Genomic DNA, 21,590 nt, shown 5'->3' on the forward strand with positions numbered 1-21,590 from the left:
AGATTAGTGTATATTTCTTGTGATTTCTTAATTTGAATGCAAAGTGAGTCAATTAATTTACCTGTTTTTTTAAAGACCTGAAGGAGGTGACTCATGAGAAATCAATGTAAATCAGGTGGCTAACTTAGAAAGAAAGAAAAGGAAAGAAACAAAAAGAAGAGAAAAGGATACATCTGAAATAGATATAAATAGGAGAAACTCTTGGAAATTTTTATAATAATCTCAGTGGAAATGGAAACAATGAATAAATTAAACTACAGTGAAAAGAAAATGGCTAATGAACTGGAAAATCTCCTTAGCTTTTTTCTAAGAGAGGGTTTTCCAAAACTGAAGAAAGTTAAAAGGAGAGTGGCCTCCACATTCAGAAGTATACCACAGGGAAGTATAAATCATAGTTACAGGCAGGGTCAGGATCGTTCCCTAGGTCTCCATCTACAAGTGGGACATTTCCATAAATCTCCACCTTTCCTGGCTGGAGGTGATGACGTGCAGGCGGAACAGCATACTCACAGGAGCAGCAAAGGCCCTGCTTGCCCACCCCGATCAGCATGTTCAGGCAGAGGTTGCAGTAGGCAGGTTTGTTAAAGTGCTTGAGCCTCCACACATGCTGGCCATCATCTTTCACGTTCTGCACGGGACGTAAGAGAAACAGATTGCACTTAATGAAATAAACAGTGGAATATGCAACTGCCAATAACATTCAGAGCTGGCCTGAAGCACTTGAAGACAATCTGTTATTTCATCCCTGACTTTCTCCAAGGTCGCCACAGAGTCTAGAAAACCACATGTGAGCTAGTGGAATGAGGCCCTGCTAACAAATCTCGGATGCTATAGCAACCCACACGTCTTTGTCTAATGTCAGCGGTTCAACAGCATGTCCCAAACTGTCATGATGACCTACCAAACGGAGGGACCTGTCTGCCTCGACTTTGAATGCCTTCTCCTTAGTACAATCCCATAAACAGATACATGCATAAGCAAAGAGAGATGCGTGAAAGCGCCTCACAGCTGAAAGCCTGGAAAGAGAATGTTAACCCTTGCTTAGTAGTCGGAATAGGCAAATTTTATGTCGGTGGTTAGATCTTGTCAGAAGGCTGAAGGATGGGATAAGGAATAACACTTAAAGGTCAGTTATTTGTGCTAGTCTAAGGCTATTCTAAGGAATTCCCTATATGTTATAGTTTATATTAATATATTTTTGTATGTCTCCAAGAATAATTTTTTTAAAATTAACTTTTTAAAGACCTAAATTACATAATCATGGTTTCCTCTTTTTTTTAAATGAAATATGAATAATAGTAATCTATAGGAAGATAGTAAAATATTGAAACTGTATTACTGTATTTACTTACAATAATCACTATAGCTATTTGCCACAATAAAACCTTAAATTTATATTACTTCACATTTTAACAAAACAACTGCAATTATTATTTATTCTTCTAAGTAAAATACTATATAATATCATAATAGCCACTTCACTTAATAGGTAATCACATCTGCATTGTTCAAGATTAAAGTAAAATGAAATGATGATGCTTATGAATGCCCTGAACTCCTTATGAGAAGTTTACATGTACTTAGTAAAGTTATTACATATCATTACTTTTGTTAACATTACTTTCTCATTAATATCTAGTCTTTATGTATCACCCACCCAATTGTATCAAATTCCACTAATTTCAGATATCATGTATTGGTATTAAATCAAAACCTTTATAGGTCATAAATGGCCAAGTTGTAGCAAATGAATATTAAGAACTACATTAACCTAACAAATTTTTGAGCACTTATATGTGCTGGGGCACATACTCTCTAACAGAGAATGGAATAATATAAAACTGCCCAGACCATCTTGTTTCTCTTGATTAAAATATATTAATTATGTTTCCTAGCCACTTTTTTTTATTTCCAGTGAAGAGATACACCACCAAATTTATTGAACCAGATTAGATCCATAATAATTAGTTCTTACATTAGAACCAGAAATGTCAAATTAGCATCAGAATATGAAACATTAGAGGAACTGCTTCCTGGGAGGTGGTGCTCCATGGGTCTCTGCAATGTCTGGACATTTTGTAAGCACAAGAACTGTCTTTTTCCCCAAGACTATCTTTTCAAAGGTGTTTGAGTGACAAACAGCTTTAAACAATGGAGTTGTGTGTCACCTCCAGAGCAGAGGGTGGGTTAAAATAAAATTCAAAGCTCATCCATCTCAGCAAAGTTTAAGCAGTTTATTTCCTGCAAAATATAAAAAACTTAGTTTCCCTAAGACGTGGTTCCACGCTCTGATGGTCTGCACAGGAATTACTTGGGCTGGACTCTATCACCCTTCTGAGACTTCTTGGGTCCAGAGGGCTGGCTCAGGCATGAAACTCCTGCTTGCTTCGCTGTGAGCTAAAACGTCCTTAGTCTCTGACTCAGGGGTTTCATGTCCTCTGTTAGCGTCCAGAATGACAATGGCAAGCCTACTTGTTCACTTGTAAGGAGGCTAACATTTCAGACCCCTCCCAGTTCTTGACAATGCTGATTCACGGTTCCAACAAAGAAGAAGCGAGCTCTCCACAAAAGCACTTATATAGAAGGTGTCACGGAGGGGGCTTCAGAAAACATAAGTGTTTTAATTTTCTTCCAAAACATATGAAATAGGCTTTGTAGCAATTTTTGGACCCAGCTCTGGTTTGCTTGAGTCATAAGATTTCTATTATGTTTATCATATGAACAGAATGCTTTATATAACTGTTCAACTTTGCTATATTTTTAAATTTCTGTTTATATTTTTAAATTTCTGTTCCTTCTAATAAGAATAAAACACCCTGATGTGAAAAGTTTAAGTATGAGGTTGTTAATTTTTCAAAAACATATTGATAAAGCTAATGGTTTAATGTTTAAAAAACATTTTAAGTGAAAAGAAGAAAGGAAAAAATCCAATTTTCATATGTACTGCTGTTCTTATCATCCTTGTCTTTTTATTTTTAAATGATTGTCCATTACATGGGAATTAGCCTCATCCTGTTGAAGAGCACATATGGACTAAGTTAGCTGGCATTTTCCTTATCAAAAATAAACAAGTCTGAGCGTGGGTGTTCTGTCAATCAGAACACTTAGCCATGTTACAGGCTGCACGTGATGTACGAATCCATTACCCAGACATAAAATGCTTTACCAAAAAACAAATTAAATAGCTTTATAGCTCTTAGCCGGATATATTGCCAAAATATGCAAAAGATGAAATATGTATGTGACTTCAAGAGGAGAAATTGAAACTAGGAGCCAACTGCTTCTCAGCAGTGCAAATTACACTCCAACTCTGTATTTTCATGTCTTGTCTTGTTTGTCTTATTAAGATTATAAACTTGAGTGTGGGGGGGGAGAATCTGTCCCTTGCTATATTCTATCAGCCAGCTGAGCATGTTCCTATTAGTACTTCTGTTGCAAATAAATATTTAGAAAGGAATTACTTTTGTAAGAAAGGAAAGGGGAGGAAATGTGGAAGGCTTGATGCCTGGCTTCCTCTGAAAATGTGGATAAGCCATTTCACCCTTCTTGCCTTCCTCTCTACTGAAATGAAAGTACCCACTCTCCTCTCCCGGGCCATGGCGTGGGCTTTCATTATACAATACCTGTGAAGGCAATTTAGCTCCTCAGAAGCCTGGTGTTATATCAACAGCAAAAATGATCAATGCTATTGGGTTGAGCTTTGTAACATTCAAATGTTTCAGCCAAAAGTTTTCGGAAGGATGTCTGTAGGTTTGCCATACTTTATTTCATAAAAGTCTTGTTCTTATAGAAATGCCTTTCTAATATTTATAAAGTACTGTGCTTTATAAAGAAGCAGCTCAGTGATGTGGTTGTGCCGGAGACATGCTCGATGAAACCGAGGCAAGTTCACAAGAAGCGCCAGGTCTTCCTCTCCTTTTCATCCCCTGGAAGTCAAACGGAGGTTTCAAAGGAAAAACGCCGTTTGGAACTTTTGAAATGTTTTTCATTATCAACAGTGATGTCTAAAGTTTTTGTTATTTTCCCTGAATACATACATTCAAGATCACATATAGTGTTCAACTGCACCAGGACTATTATAAATAATACCAGGTTTGCAAAAGACCTCCAGGAGAAATTCCACCGATGGTCCCGCAGAAGTGCCCCTACTCCCACACCTAGCCAGGTGCCGCTTCGACTGACTTCAGGTATAACATAGAGAAGAGCTAACGTTGCAAATTAATTCCAACTCATTAAATAATAAGCGCTATTCAATCCTGAAAAAGAACAAAGTAGGTGGGATCTCAATACCAGATATCAAGTTGTATTACAAAGCCACTGTTCTCAAAACTGCCTGGTACTGGCACAAGAATAGGTATATAGATCAATGGAATAGAATAGAGACCCCAGAAATCGGCCCGAACCAATATGCTCAATTAATATTTGACAAAGGAGGCAAGAACATACAATGGAGCCAAGATAGTCTCTTCAATAAATGGTGCTGGGAAAATTGGACAGATATATGCAAGAAAATGAAACTAGACCACCAACTTACACCATACACAAAAATAAACTCAAAATGGATAAAGGACTTAAATGTACGACGGGAAACCATAAAAATTCTAGAAGAATCCAAAGGCAACAAAATCTCAGACATATGCCGAAGCAATTTCTTCACTGATACAGCTCCTAGGGCACTTGAAACTAAAGAGAAAATGAACAAATGGGACCACATCAAAATAAAAAGCTTCTGCACAGCAAAAGAAACCATCAACAAAACAACGAGAAAACCCACTGTGTGGGAAAACATATTTGCCAATGACATATCTGATAAGGGCCTAATCTCCAAAATTTATAGGGAACTCATACAACTTAACAAAAGAAAGATAAACAATCCAATCAAAAAATGGGCAAAGGACCTAAATAGATACCTTTCAAAAGAGGACATCCAGAAAGCCAAGAGACATATGAAAACATGCTCAAAGTCACTAATCATCCGAGAGATGCAAATCAAAACAGCAATGAGGTACCATCTCACACCGGTCAGACTGGCTATCATCAACAAATCAACAAACGACAAGTGCTGGAGAGGATGTGGAGAAAAAGGAACACTTGTGCACTGCTGGTGGGAATGCAGACTGGTGCAGCCACTATGGAAGACAGTATGGAGTTTCCTTAAAAAACTGAAAATGGAACTCCCATTTGACCCTGTGATCCCACTTCTAGGAATATATCCCAAGAAACCAGAAACACCAATCAGAAAGGATATATGCACCCCTATGTTCATAGCAGCACAATTCACCATAGCTAAGATCTGGAAACAGCCTAAGTGCCCATCTGTAGATGAATGGATTAGAAAACTGTGGTACATCTACACGATGGAATACTATGCTGCTGTAAAAAGGAAGGAACTCTTACCATTTGCAACGTCATGGATGGAACTGGAGAGCATTATGCTAAGTGAAATAAGCCAGTCAATAAAGGAAAAATACCACATGATCTCACTCATTCATGGACAATAGAGACCATTATAAACTTTTGAACAATAATAGATACAGAGGCAGAGCTGCCTCAAACAGATTGTCAAACTGCAGCGGGAAGGCCGGGGAGGGTTGGGGGGCATTAGGTAGGGGGGTAAGAGATCAACTAAAGGACTTGTATGCATGCATATAAGCATAACCAATGGACATAAGACACTGGGGGATAGGAGAGGCTAGGGGACTGTCTAGGGCGGGGGGATAAAATGGATACATATGTAATACCCCTTGTAATACTTTAAGCAATAAAAAAATAAATAAATAAATAAATAAAAGGCAAGAAGATTAAAAAATAATAATAATAATAAGCGCTATTAAATTACCTCACTTTTCTAGAAATACGAAAGAAACTTCTGTTTCAGACTAAATGATAAGCTCTATCAGGCCTGAAAAAGGGAATGCAGGGAAAGGTTTGAAAATTCTGCCTGGTGTTACAATCAGCTGCTTATCTCCAGATCACACTTCCGGAAGACAGGCTCAGACCCTGCCATCCTTGGGGTTCCAATGCAAACTCAACAGTGAGAACACCACGGTCATTCTCCTTGAATGACCTAATCTGGACTCTCAAGAACTGTTGGATTTATCCTGTTTCACAGCTTTCTAGATTGAGCCATGTAGGAACAAAACAACTCAAACAAATTAAATTTTACCAAATAAAGCAGGGGTTCTCAACCTTCTGGCCCTTTAAATACAGTTCCTCATGTTGTGACCCCAACCATAAAATTATTTTCATTGCTATTTCATAACTGTATATTTGCAACTGTTATGAATCGTAATGTAAATATCTGATATGCAGGATGGTCTTAGGCGACCCCTGTGAAAGGGTCGTTCGACCGCCAAAGAGGTCGCGACCCACAGGTTGAGAACCGCTGAAATAAAGTGTGGAAGGTTAGTTTTCTGAACACAGCTTAATCTATGAATACACTATCTCTTCCGCTCCATTGTACTCAAAACTTTTCTCAGGGATCTCACTTCCTCAGCGATCAGGAGGCAAACCAAAGGATTCCTTTTACTTTATTGAGTCAGGCCAAGAAAAAAAGTGTCCTAAAGCAGTCCAATCAATGGCAAAGTATTAACTACCTATAGGGATTAAAGAGCAGGATTTTGTGAGCACATATAGTGAAATCATATATATATATGTATATAGATATAGATATATACATATGTATGTATATATGTATATGTATGTATATGTATATATATATCTACACTAATAAAAGAGAAACATGGTAATTGGCATACAACCGCTCCCCTTTTCATTGGCTAATCAGCGAGATATGCAAATTAACTGTCAGCCAAGATGGCGGCCGGCAGCCAGGCAGCTTGGAACTAACATGAGGCTTGGTTGCCTCAGTGACGGAGGAAACCAACGTTCCCCACCTGTGGCTGCAGGCCTCTGAGCCGGCAGTTTAAGGAACATTGTAACGAATACCGCCAGACGTCAGCCAGCAGATTCGCAACATTGTAAGCAAAGGCCAGAAACCTACTTTCAGCAGTGGAGGCCTAAGAGCTGGAGCCAAGACTCAAACTAAAGCTGGCCCAGAATAAAAAAAAAAAAAAAGGAAAAAAGGAGCGGTTGGGAGCTTCAGTCACCCCCAGCCTGAAAACAGCCCTCAGCCCCTCACCCAGACTGGCCAGGCACCCCAGTGGGGACCCCCACCCTGAAGGGTGTGTGACCAGCTAATAACAGCCATCATCCCCTCATCCAGGCTGGCCAGGCACCCCAGTGGGGACCCCCACCCTGATCCAGGACACCCTTCAGGGCAAACCAGCCGGCCCCCACCCATGCACCAGGCCTCTATTCTATATAGTAAAAGGGTAATATGCCTCCCAGCACCGGGATCAGCGGAGCCGCGAGGCCTCCCGGCACCGGGATCAGCCTGACAGGGGGCAGCACCCAAACCCCCTGATCGGCCCTGCTCTGTGTGTGACAGCGTGCGGCACCCCAACCCGCCCCGCCCCCGCCACGGGCCCTGCTTTGTGTGTGATGGGGTAGAGCCATAACCTCCCCATTGGCCCTGCCCTGAGTGTGACAGTGGCGGCGCCCCAACCCCCTGATCGGCCCTGCTCTGTGGGTGATAGAGGGCGGCGCCCCAACCCGCTGATCTGCCCTGCTCTGTGTGTGACAGGGGGCGGCGCCCCAACTCCCCTATCGGCCCTACTCTGTGAGTGACAGGGGGGAGCTCCCCAACCCCCTAATGGGCCCTGCTCTGTGTGTGACAGGGGGGAGCTTCCCAACCCTCTGATGGGCCCTGCTCTGTGTGTGACAGGGGGGAGCTTCCCAACCCTCTGATGGGCCCTGCTCTGTGTGTGACAGGGGGGAGCTTCCCAACCCTCTGATGGGCCCTGCTCGGTGCATGACAGGGTACGGAGCCCCAACCCCCCTGATGGGCCCTGCTCTGTGCATGACAGGGTATGGTTCCCCAACCCCCTGATGGGCCCTGCTGAGTACGTGACAGGGGGAAGCGCCCCAACCCCCTGATTGGCCCTGCTCTGTGCATGACAGGGGGTGGTGCCGCAACCTCCCATTCGGCCCTGCTCTGAGCCCAATCAGGGGCTGAACCTAGGGATTGGGCCTGCTCTCTTCCACCTGGGATCAGGCCTAAGCCAGCAGGGTGTTATCTCCCGAGGGGTCCCAGACTGCGAGAGGGCACAGGCTGGGCTGAGGGACCCCCCCACCCCCCGAGTGCACAAATTTTTGTGCACCGGGCCTCTAATATATATATAATTTTAAAATCATACAGGTCAGATGTGAGTACAAAAATTCAAGATTAAGAACTCAAGGTAGCCCTAACCAGTTTGGCTCAGTGGATAGAGCGTCGGCCTGTGGACTGAAGGGTCCCAGGTTCGATTGTGGTCAAGGTCATGTACCTTGGTTGCAGGCACATCCCCAGTAGGGGGCGTGCAGGAGGCAGCTGATCGATGTTTCTCTCTCATTGATGTTTCTAACTCTCTATACCTCTCCCTTCCTCTCTATAAAAAAAACTATAAAATATATTAACAACAACAAAAAAAAGAACTCAAGGTAGCTGTGTTACAAGCAAAGCTCCAATTTAAATGTGTATTTCTATGTATATAATAATATAAATTTAGGAATTTTCCTTGAAAAATCTAGTAAAGATCTAGGATTGCAGATTTCAGGAATTTATGCCTTATTAATTATCTTGTTTTTCCAGGAAAAGGAATGTCTGTACTGAAAGAATATTAGAAGGAAAGGGAAAACCTTGACTAACTTCTTTGTATGTCCAGAAAGGATGACAGGCAGGCAAAAAAAAAAAAAAAAAAAAAAAAAATGACCTAGTTAATAACAGAGCCAGGGTGGAGACCAATCCGATGATGTTCACGTTTCTGTGCACTTTCTTCATTAGTGCTCATGGCTTGCTGGGGTTTTCTAATTGAGATAAATAAAAAGTCCTAGATTTCTTCCTCCTAAGTGACTAAAAACAAAATTTAAAATCTTTATGTTTGCAGACTGGTACAACCATTATGCAAAACAGTGTAGAGTTTCCTCCAAAAAATTAAAAATGGAACTGCCATTTGACTCAGTGATCCCACTCCTAGGAATATATTCTAAGATGCCCGAAACACCAAGCAGAAAGACTATATGTATACCCCTATGTTCATAGCAGTGTTATTTACAATAGCTAAGCTCTGGAAACAGCCCAAGTGCCCATCAGTAGATGAGTTGATAAGAAAGGTGTGGTACATTTACACTATGGAATAGTATGCAGCTTTAAAAAACGAGCTCTTATACTTTGAGACAACATGAAGGGACCTGAAGAGTATTATGCTAAGCGAAATGAGCCAGTCAGAGAAAGACAAGTGTCACATGATCTCACTCGTATGTGGAATTTAATGAACAAAATTTAATGACAAACAAAATAGATCCAGAGGCATAAAAGCAAGAGAGAGATTGACGATTCTCAGAGGGAAAGTGGGTGGTGGAGTGGAAAGAGATTAACCAAATAACTTATATGCCTATATGCATAACCCATGGACACAGACAATAATGCAATGAAGACCTGGGGAGGGGGTGGGAGGAAGGAGGAGAGGGATGGGGGGAAAGACGGGCATTTATAATACTTCCAACAATAAAGATAAATTTTTAAAATTTAAAAGAAAAGAAAATCTTTATGTTTATAACATGACAGATTAATGATAGAATAAATCAAGGGTTAGCAAACTATGGCCCTTGGGTCAAAACTAGCCATTAACCTGTTTTTGAAAGTAGTTCACTAAAACAGTCATGCGGTTTCATTTATGGAGTGTCTGTGCTTGCTTTTGCTCTGAACTGTACAGTTGAGTAGACGCAACCTATGTCCCGCAAAGCCTAAATTATAAACTAACTGCCCCTTTATAACGTTTGCCAAACACTGGAGCAGAGTTTCTTACAAAATACTGTGTTGTTGTTTTTTTAAATTAATTCAAAATTGAGATATTGTTGAACAAGACAAATACTAGAGAAAGAATAAGTCTCAGGTATAAATGTTTAATGTAATCAAAATCACATATGCCATGCAAACTCTCTATTTTCCATCAGATCTAAGAGACTGTACCATTTTATATGGAATATCATAAAGTTTGAGGAAATTCTAAGAGAAAAGAAATGGCTCTTACTCTCAATCATTTGATATAGACATGTTCTGATAAACTACATCTTTGGCACAGCTATGATTTAAAATAGAGTAGCTTTTAAAATTTGGTTAATGGAGAAAAATAAATGACAAAAAAAATCGCAGCTGCTCTGCCTTGTATTAGAAGTGAGGATTGCTCTCCCAGGGCAATATTCATGTCTGTGTAATTTGGCTAGGACACCACAGTCACTTTCAAATACACTGTGGGACTTCACATGCAATGTCAATTAGAATCTACTCCCTGAACTCATAATTGACAACAGACACGGGTATATAGGACAACATAACAAGACTGGCCCCACACTAAATGGCTGAGTTCAACCCAAAGCTTTAGAGTTCCAATTTGATAAGCAAAAGTGTACAGGGGCGGGGGAGGGAGAGGGATGGCCTAGAGGGAAATGACACCATGAATCAAATTCTCTACAGGTAATAACATAACACATTAACTGCCTGCAGAAAAGGAAATAAATCTCAATTACAAAAAAAAAAAGCCCTCCTTACTGTGCCATTCCTGCTTTGTAAAAACACCATGCCTTGGGATTAAAAAGCAGTCCCTAACAAATAGATGCTCTGTGTTGCAATCATAATTACATAGCTTATGAATTTTCATTGAATAAAAATTTAATGGATTGCTGGCTTATTGTTTTTTAAAAAACTAGAGGAGAAAGGATGTTCTTAGAATTGTTCAGTACAGGGGAAAATCTAATCTGGGTGGTTGAACATAAATTTTAAACAATGTAGCCCTGCCACCCAGTGGCCACCACTGGGATTACAGCTTTGAGCACATTAGGTTACTTGGAAACCCTAAATTGCTTTCTCCTATTAAGCTCCCAAAACAGGTCTTTTGACTAAAAATAAAAAAATATCAATTTAATAGCATGATTATAAAGTAAATTATGTATCACCACTATCCTGATGAACATTTATTGCAAATAAATTTACTGCTATACTAGAAACTGATGAGGTATTGTATACTTATTTAAAACATTTTGAGGTAAATCCATATAGATTGTGGACTATATTTAACCACGCTATTTTCATAACTTCATAAATACCTATATTTATGAATCAAATTATAAAGAGTGGTTTTCAAAGAAAAACATCATTTCAAAATCTTTCTTGATAATTAAAATATAGATGATTTAGTCTTCATTTATGCACTTCCCTATCCAACCCCCCAACTACCAAATGGTTTACGTACACATTCCTTCATCTTCTCTCATTCGCTCATACTAAGCAAAACTTTAGCTTTAAAAATATAAAAATTCCCTCCAGGGAACCATTACCATTAGCACTTCATGACTAGTCACTTGACAACTATACACTAAAACTTAAACTGTTAACATTTTTTGTTTTCTCCCAATAGTCTTATTTCATATTTATTGATCATTTTTATTCCCCTAAACCAGAGTTTAATTACTACTGGAGGCACTGATATGAGAAAACTTTTGACAGGCTTGGAACAAAAACCTGGCTGATCTGCTCACATGTAAGAAAAAAAGTGTGTGTGTGTGCATGTGTGCACGCGCACGAGCATGTATCCTCTTGATCACCTTGACATATAATTATCTCCTCCAAGTATTATTTATTAACTAAGTAGATTATCCTCCTGGGGAGCAGGAGGGGCTATATGGTGTGGGATGAAGAACCACAGAATGCAGTAATATCGGGGTTTCTTGCGAGATAGTCAATAACATTTGTAAACTAGATTACACGTTAAACAGAGGAAAGAGAGAGAAGTTAAGCATTATGACAAGTATTCTACACAGGAGTTACTGTTCAATTGCACTGGGGCATATGTATTGAAAGGTCCAGGCACCTACTACATGCTCAGTGGTAAAAAAAAAAAAAAATAGCCAGATCACTTCATTACCAAAGTATGTAAGAACTCCAGACTTAGACCAAGGCACCCGCTCGGAGGAAATGCTTACGTTTTCCAAGCCTAGGAGCACAAGGAGTGGGATTGTGGTCATTCCCCCTTGGATCCATTCCTCCAAAGAAACAGTCCCATCATGATCGTAGTCAATTTCTTCCATCATTTCATGAAGGATCTGAAGCAGAGTAGAGGAAAACCTTGCAATAAATCGATAAAATACATTTCAGATGTTACAACAAAACACTACATCGGACTGCTTTTAACTGTGACTAGCAGCTAAGCGGAGAGTTGAGATGCGGTAACTATCTAGGCAATGTTGTACAATATTAATCCTATTACTGAGAATACAGTGGCTTTGTTATGATTTCCAGAACCTGACTACTTTCACTGGTCAACTTTTAAAAAGAATTGCTCAACTTTTTAATATGCCATCACTGAATGGTACAGCTAAAACAAGACGGTATCTTTAATTTAAAAGTAAAAATGAAATTGCTTTCTCTCAATTATTTTTTAAATTCAAATATATGCTAGATAATGTCTGAACAAATTAACTTCATGGCAAAGAGCTGAAAGGATTCTTTGCTAAGTGATAAAAGGTGGGGAAATGAAGTTGCATTTAATTGCCTATCAGATCTGAATAGAGCCAAGAAGTTAAACAATCAAGTCATTTTTTATTAGATTTTTTTCTAAAGATGACTGGTACAAACTGTTCTAAAATGCTCTCCGCAGTCTGTATCAGTAATACGCTTGGTTGTGTAACAGTAATAACAGTATTAGATTCAAAGTTTGTTATAAGGATTAAATACAAGTATCTCCAAAGAGCATCTAGCATAAATATTAAGTGTGACATAGGCATTATTAGTGTTATATTTGCTGAAATTATATGTGAGCACCAAATATTACCACTGGCTCTGGGTACTCAAAGTATTTCTCATCTAAGTTGTCTTCCTGCAGAAAGTACATGAAAATCAGATTTCTTTCCTTCAGAACAAACTAATCGGTATTGGAAAAAAACTTTTTCTGGAATAAAATGATGGTGAACTAATTATTTCATTATTCTCAAAATGAAACTCAGCAGAAAGTATTTAGCATTTGGCAAATGGCATAAGATCTTGTTAAAATGCCCTGTCCCGCCCTGGACGGTGTTGCTCATGGGGAGAAAGTCCACCTGAGCTTGATTCTGTGTCAAGGGCATTATCTGGGTTATAGGTTCAATCCCCAGGCCACATTCAGGAGACAAACAATCATTGTGTCTTTCACATCAATGTTTCTCTCTGTCTCTCTGTCTTCCCTCCCTCCACCCCCCACACTGTCTCTCTAAAAATCAATGGGAAAAAATATCCTTGGGTTAGAATTAAAAATAAATAAATAAATAAATTATATATATATATACACACACACTAGGGGCCCGGTGCACGAAATTCGTGCATTGGGTGTGGGGTGGGGGCGGGGGAGTGTCCCTCAGCCCAGCCTGCCCCCTCTCACATACTGGGAGCCCTCAGGCGTTGACCCCCATCACCCTCCAATCGCAGGATCGGCCCCTTGCCCAGGCCTGACGCCTCTGACAGAGGCGTCAGGCCTGGGCAGGGGACCCTCATTTCCCCCCATCACTGGCTCTGCCCCTTGCCCAGGCCTGATGCCTCAACCAGAGGCGTAGGCCCCCATCACCCTCTGATCACCTGATCGGCCCCTTGCCCAGGCCTGACGTCTCCGCCAGAGGTGTCAGGCTTGGACAGGGGACCCCCATCTCCCCCCGATCACTGGCTCTGGCCCCCGCCCAGGCCTGAGGCCTCTGGCCCAGGAATCATGCCTGGGCAGGGGATCCCCATCTCCCTCTGATCGCTTGCTCCACCCCCCGTCCAAGCCCGACGCCTCTGACCTAGGCTTCAGGCCTGGGCAAGGGGACCATCATATCCCCCCAATCCCCGGCTCAGCCCCCCGCCCAGGCCTGATGCCTCGGCCAGAGGAGTTGACCCTCATCACCCTCCGATCACCAATCACCGGATCGGCCCCTTGACCAGGCCTGAGGCCTCCGGCAGAGGTGTCAGGCCTGGGCAGGGGACCCCCAGCTCCCCGTGGTTGCAGGCTCCGCCCCTGCCCAGGCCTAACGCCTCTGGCCTAGGCGTCCGGCCCGGGCATCGGGGACCTGCAGCTGCAGCGGGGGGCTCCGCGATCGTGGGCTCTGCTTTAGGCCCAGGCAAGGGACCCCTAGCTCCCGGGACTGCCAGCTTTGACTGTGTCCAGCTCCCATCGCTGGCTCCACCCCTACTTCCTGCTATCACTGGCCAGGGCGGCAAAGGCGCCTGATTCTCCGATCATGGCTGGGGGGCAGCTCTTAGCTGCCCCCTGGGTTTCCGATCACTGTCAGTGGTAGGGGGCTTCTTCCTGCTTTCCCTTTCGCCTCCCTGCATTGTGCCTATATATGCAAATTAGCTGCCATCTTGTTGGCAGTTAACTGCCAATCATAGTTGGCAGTTAATTTGCATATAACCCTGATTAGCCAATGAAAAGGGTATCGTCGTACGCCAATTACCATTTTTCTCTTTTATTAGTGTAGATATATATCCTGCCCCTGGAAGGCACTCTGGTGAACTAGGAGAAATGAATAAATGAGAAGAGAACTAAAATACAGAGCATTTGATTCACATGCCTAATGCTTTCATTTTCTACCTATACATCGAATGTTAAAATCGGGGTTAAGTTTTGTTTTTTCCATTCCTTCCAAAGACATCGCAGTCTTCCCTACTACCAGCCATAGACCTCAAATGTTTAGTTTTCTTTATTCAAATACACACACTTATCAGGGGTCTGACAATGTGCACAGGAGCACACACACACCTTTAAAATGGGGAGAGCAGAAAAAATACAATAAAAATAAAATGGGGAGAGCTGTTAAGTCATCAGGAAGGATGGGGCAGTACCTTGACTTTCTACTATTTGTACCAGCCAGAGAAATGACAGATTATCTAGGTGTGCCACAAAAGACAAATAATGCTATATAGCTTATTAACTGTATTTTCCTGTAGGTATTTATCATGTTAGAGTGGCTAGGCACCAACTGTTTCCTTCCTTAGAGCATCCAGGTCCCCCTTTTCTCAAATCCATGCCTCTTTCCAGAAATATCTAAATGTTTGGAAGTGGTGGAGCCGACTTCTGATTTGAAAACGGATAGAAAACAACCCCCCTTCCCTCTACCACTCCAGCGACGACAAGAGGCTTGACTGATAGATAAATCATGTTCACAGGTATGAAGGCAAGTGGGGTGGGGAAAGTTGTGTTAGATTAACATAACCAAAAAGGACAACAGAATGGCCAAGTCCCTGGTGTCAGTGCAAGTAGTATTAAGATGAATCAAGCAGAATTCTTAGAGTTAGATACATGTTACTGTAAACATTAGTCTTCCATATAGAAACTACAACATTGCTGTTTCTGAATTCACTGTGCAGGGAATGTGCATTTCCACATCCCCCAAGAGAAAAACATCAGTTGAGTTAAAACTTGAGAAGCCATGTGCAGCAAGAATGGTGCCCTCCTTTGTACATGACATTGCACATGGCCTTGGTGAACTTTACTGGCAGGAGTTTGCAAAGCAAGGGAATGCTCTCTCGGCTCTCACGTCCTATCCTCATGCCATTAACTGCATAAATGTGAATAGAGTTTGAAGAATAGGCCTTTTGAATTCAAATAAACTGTAAGTCATTTAAATACAATTGACTTGAATTTGCTTAAATAGGGTACATGTTGCTTAACTTAGTTGGTTTCAAAAATAAATGAAAAATCAGTAACACTTAACTCTCCCCAAAATATTACTTTTGGCTAAAGGCAGTTTCTAATTAAGTATGTTTTAATATACATTTGAATTATGTTGTAACTTTGGTATAAACCTATTAAAAATAATAAGTTTTTTATATGCTATAAGCATTGATACTATTTCTTTAAATGATTTGACTAAAATCCTAGCTCTGGCTGAAGAGCTTTATACAAGTAACTTTAATATTTTGGGATCTCGATTTCTTCATCTGTGCAATGAATAAAATATTAGTATCTACTTCAGAGGGTTGCAAGCATTAAATAACACATATACAAAAGATAGTGCAATATGCTGTGCACAGTAAGCTATGACCACCATCATCTTCTTTGTTAATTTTTAAAAGATTTTTAATTGATTTTTACAGAGACAGGAAGGGAGAGGAGAGATAGAGGGCGAAACTTCCACGTGAGAGTGAAACAACGATAAGCTGCCTCCTGCATGCCTCCTATTGGGAACAGAGCCTGCAACCCGGGCACGTGCCCTGCCTGGGAATCGAACCAGGAATCAAACAATCAAACCAGCAACCCCCTGGTGCACAGGATGATGCCTATCAACTGAGCCACACCAGCCAGGGCCATCATCTTAATCACCTTCATCCTCTTCATCCTCTTTTATAACAACTACTTTACCAATTTCCACATATCAATTCTGGCTGTTTGGTGGCATGGCATGACAGTGGCAGTGTCTGCGAGCATCTTCTATTTATCTACACATTTGTAAGGCCACCATTCACATTAATTTCCACAAGGAAAAAAAGTTAAGAGGCTCAGAACATATACCCTCCTTGTTCACGATCCACTTGGACTACTAATTAGAAATTATATCTTCGATTGATCAAGAAAAAATCAAATGACAGTAATGTATTAGGGTTCCAGAGAGAGAGAGAGAGAGAGAGAGAGAGAGAGAGAGAGAGAGAGAGAGAGAGAGAGAGACCTTCTAGAATTTAGCCAACAGTTAAATCATTCGTATACCTACTGGATTAAGTTCAGTGACGTCCCATTCAAGGTACTCTGCCACATGCATCATCTGGCTGATGATGTTTTCTAGTTCCTGGAGCAGAAAGAGAGGGACAAAGAGAAAGGGAGTAAGAATGCAAAGACTTACTAAATTCTTTAACTTTGACTTAGGGCCGTGGTCAGCAAACTGCGGGTGGCGAGCCACATGTGGCTCTTTGGCCCCTTGAGTGTGGCCACGAAGTTTCAATCGCATTGTACATGCACCGCCTGCACGTGGTATTTTGTGGAAGAGCCACACTCAAGGGGCCGCAGTTTGCCGACCACTGACTTAGGGGAATTATTGGTTCAACTTGTTCCTCAAAAACTGAGTCATATAATTAATTATATAAATATTTTAAAGGTCTGATTATACACAAAAGAAGAGCTTAAATATAAACTCATTTTGTACTTTGTCTAGAAATCTTCACCAGGAGAGGGCACAATTATACAAAGAAAGAGTTTCTGCCAGTAAAAAAAAAAAAAAAAAAATTAACAGAAACAGTCTTTGGGCAGGAGCATCTGATGAAAGTCGGAGAGTGCATATTTCCACAAGATGTGACTTTTAAATCAGTGAGTAACCTGATCTTTTGGCTTGAAAGCAGGTGTGGAAGGAAGTGTCTGAGGCAAAGGAGAGGTTTGTTTTTATTCGGAGACACTGAGAATGCATACTGACTGCTCTAGCCATTTAGTAGAATAATTTGCTCTATTAGAAGAGTCTTCAGGGTCAAGATTGGGAGGCTAAGTATGTGTAGAGTTTATTTTATGAGGGGATAGAATTTTAGTTTGAATTTCCACATTATTCTTCTCAAATGTCCACTCTTTGAAGAACTGCTAGTAAATACATATGGCTTTGCTAAATAAATTAAAACATTTTATACCCATTTATTTAATGTTTTAATTTATCCCCATCTCCAGAAAATATTAAAGGCATATTATAACGCTAGTAATTCTTAATGTGTTCAATTACATAATTAAAAGTGGTGTTATATAGTCTGACAATGTAAACTATAAGTATAAAAGAATAATACTTAAAGTATATTAATCAAAGATCGTTCTACCGAAATTTCTGATCTAATGTATGCAGTTAATATTCATAGAATCAGGACAGAAATATGGTAGAGAGTTTTTCCTTTGGAGGGCCGTGAATCCCTCTGATAAAAGCTATACTCTCACCAGAAAAGATGTAATCATGAAAATGCTATTTATGTAACAAAGTCCACCCCAGAAACAATACAAATATACATGTGTTTATTTACTACAGATAAAAAAATTTAAAACACACATCCCTTGGAATTAGAGGCTAGGATTTTGTGTGTATTACTCTCTTTCACTTACAACATTTTTTTGTTTATGATTCCTGAATGGTTTGGAATGGTTAAAATCGCTGGATATGTTTTTAAGAATGGAAACTGTTTGTGGTGGACTATTATGTAGGTTTGTGGCATTAGCTAAGTCATTTAACCTCTCTTAGACTCAGTTTCTTTCTTTTTTTTAATCTTCAACCGAGGATATTTTCCCATGGCTTTTTAGAGAGAGCGGAAGAGAGAGGGAACGACAGAGAGAAATATCAATGTGATAGAAACACATTGAGTGTTTGTCTCTTGCATGAGCCCCAACCAGGGCCCGGGCTGGGGAGGGGCCTGAAACCAAGGGACTTGTCCTTGACGGAATCGAACCCAGGACCCTTTGATCCTCAGGCTGATGCTCTATCTACTGAGCCAAACCAGCTAGGGCTAGACTCAGTTTCCTAATCAGTAAAAACATTATTGCTGTAATTCTAATCTTATCTAGTTTATAGAATTGCTACAGAAATTAAACATGCTATTACATAAAATGTAATTGTCTTGTCTGACATATTGCAAGTGATCAATAAACATTAACTAGTATTATTTAGACATAGTAGTCATTTTTCAAAGTGTCAATTTTCCTCTGTTTTGCCTTCAATATGCAAACTGCTCTACCTTTAAATTTCTAAGGAAAATTTCATCAGAAGATGCAATTTCATGCTAATATTGAAGGAAATATACCGGGACAGTAAATGTTGTGGAGGAAACCATAGAAATTAAAACCATATTTTTTAATTACAAAAGAAACAAACAAAAAAACACTAGTTTTATCATAAACAAATTAAACAACTCATTGTTTAATATTGTAAATATAGCCACAATTATTGCTAGTAATTTGCTATATGTTAAAAAAATGGCAGAGATCAAAAAAAGTATTTGATTAATTTTTTAAATCAGCTGCCAACCCATGGCTAAAACCCTACTGAAGAAACATTCTTATAACTTAATTAAAAAGAAACATTAGATAAAACAAAGCAGCAATAAAAATGTAATTTGCATTAGTGTAATTAGAAGTGCTACAATAAGCATATTGAAATATCTAGAAAAAATATCTAAACTCTTAGCTGTGAAATGCCACCAGAAAATGAGCAAATGTATCATGTAGCTTAATATTCCCAAATAGAAAAATGAACACCACTAGGCACATAACAGTAGGAGCATTTGAAAATATAGAAACACTTAAACATAAGATATCCTGCAGTCATAACATCAATTCAGATTGGAGTTCATTTCCTAGGGTAGAACTGGATCTTTTTATCGCTCTCAGGAGAAACTAATGGACCATTGTCCTACTGAGTGTTACAGAAGTATGTTTCCAACTTCACTGCTTTGGGTGTAAAAAAGCCTGTTTGAACCCTGGCATAGGGAGGACCCCAGATGATGAGAGATACTCATTATCTGAAATATTGTCTATTTTCATTGGCATTAATTCTATCAAATCATTTGTTTTTCAAAGTGCCTGTGCGCCCATGGAGGGACCTAGAGAATATTATGTTAAACAAAATAAGCCAGTCAGAGAAAGATAGCTATCACATGCTCTCACTTATCTGTGGAAGCTAATGAACAAAATTAATTGACAAAAAAGGTCCAGAGACATGGAAGGATGAAACACTAATGAATCTCAGAGGGAAAGAGGGAATGGGGGTGGGGGGTAGGGGGAAGATGGCAGGAAGAGATTAACCAAAGAACTTCTATGCATATTTGCATAACCCATGTTCACAGACAATAGTGTGGTGAAGGCTAGGGGAGGGGGCAGAAGGGGCAGTGGTGGGAGGAGGGGTCAATGGGGGTAGGGGACATATATAATACTTTCAACAATAAAGATAATTTTTTAAAGGTCCCATAGTCTGACATCCTTTTATTAACATTCTTATATTTCTTTATATAACAGGAAATAATGCAATATACAAAATTTTACTAGCAGATATAAAATATATTATTGGATGGAACCTGAGATAGATAAACAGATGAGTCCCTGACTTGAGCAGTAGAACTGAGCCCAACTTCTCTCTTGTAAACTATTAATAATTTGCATGTATTAAGTGTAAAATAAATATTTAATTATTTCTTTCAGTTAAATCATACATAGATGGTATTTTTCTTCTATTGCTTTTTATATCTAAACTATAGAGTATGCAAGTTTCATTTAAAATTGAATGAGACATTTAAAAAATGGAAGTTGGTCAAAGCAATTTGTAAATACATTTAGCTATTTCAAAAGCATAAATGATTAAGAATACTTTTAAAAAGTAGGAAAATAGCCCGGCCAGTGTGGTTCATTGCTTGAGCACTGACCTATGAACTAGGAGGTCACAGTTCCATTCCCAGCCTGGGTTGTGGGCTCCAGACCTAGTAGGGGGCATGCATGAGGCAGCTGATCAATGATTCTCTCTTATCATTGATGTTTCTATCTCTCTCCTTCTCCCTTCCTCTCTGAAATCACTAAAAACACATTTTAAATAAAATAAAAAGTAGGAAAATAATAAAGTGATTAAATTGACTTTATAATTCCTTTAAATTCTACTTGTATTCTCAATACTTTCACTGGTGTCAAATCTCACTTTTTTCTTTCTAGATCAATGGACCATAACTTTCTCATGTTTTATTCAAATAAGTTAGTCTTTTTTAAATCTTTTGGTGCATAACATTTATGTAGTAAAATTATTCAATAGATAAATTGTGATCCTAAGTTTTCTCACACCACTCTCTTTCAAAAAGTCACATGATAAAAATACTGTGCAAGTGCATGAAAATTATATTAAGCATGTCTTCTGTGGTAATAGCTATGAATTCATTCATTGTATTTTTTTCTGAACCAACTACTTTAAAATTTTCACAGAATATTTGAAGAAAAATGTTACCGAGCTGTCCAGGAAGCCATTCCCATCCGTGTCATAGAGGCGGAACATAACTAGAAATAAAAGAGATGTTGAAAAATAAGATTATAGGTGAGTAAGATCAATGTTATTATAAGGCATATTCTTCAAAACTTTATTTTCTATTGAACACAAATACTAAATCCCTCCTTTATTCAAAGCAATTAATCAGTGAGATCATTTCTCAACTGAAATTGAAAATGAATTAGTCAGTTAATTAAAAATACTGTCTATCATATATAAATTCTATCAATGTTTGTTATATATTTAGAAAATACTATTGTTTGGTCAAATTCTTTATTACAAGGTCACTAACTGAAAACTCAAAAGTAACAAAAGAGAAGGGATTTAGACATTCAGAGTCTGGATATTAAGATATAACTGAGTCAGAGGACTGGAAATCAATTATAATTTGGAATCTACCAACCACTATTATGTGAACTCATATGAGCTTCTCAAACACTGTTTTCCTCTCTGCAAAAAAAGAATACTCACCCGGTCATAAGACACACATTTGCTGTGAAATGATGCACACA

The 21,590-nt window shown here is 39.5% G+C and overlaps 1 protein-coding gene across 2 annotated transcripts in view; it reads right to left on the reverse strand.

Moving 5' to 3' along the window:
* The window catches only part of DGKB (diacylglycerol kinase beta), a 524,454-nt gene that overhangs the window by 368,612 nt on the left and 134,252 nt on the right, over window positions 1-21,590 (reverse strand). For both annotated transcript variants that reach the window (XM_059712461.1, XM_059712459.1), the window contains 4 exons: window positions 21,040-21,089; window positions 16,813-16,887; window positions 12,082-12,201; window positions 511-628 (listed from right to left, as the gene is read on the reverse strand). In XM_059712461.1, the coding sequence (XP_059568444.1) occupies window positions 511-628; window positions 12,082-12,201; window positions 16,813-16,887; window positions 21,040-21,089 (363 nt within the window). The remainder of the gene's footprint in view (window positions 1-510; window positions 629-12,081; window positions 12,202-16,812; window positions 16,888-21,039; window positions 21,090-21,590) is intronic.

The sequence above is a fragment of the Myotis daubentonii genome, chromosome 10 (assembly GCF_963259705.1).
Source record: "Myotis daubentonii chromosome 10, mMyoDau2.1, whole genome shotgun sequence".
Lineage (NCBI taxonomy): Eukaryota > Metazoa > Chordata > Mammalia > Chiroptera > Vespertilionidae > Myotis > Myotis daubentonii.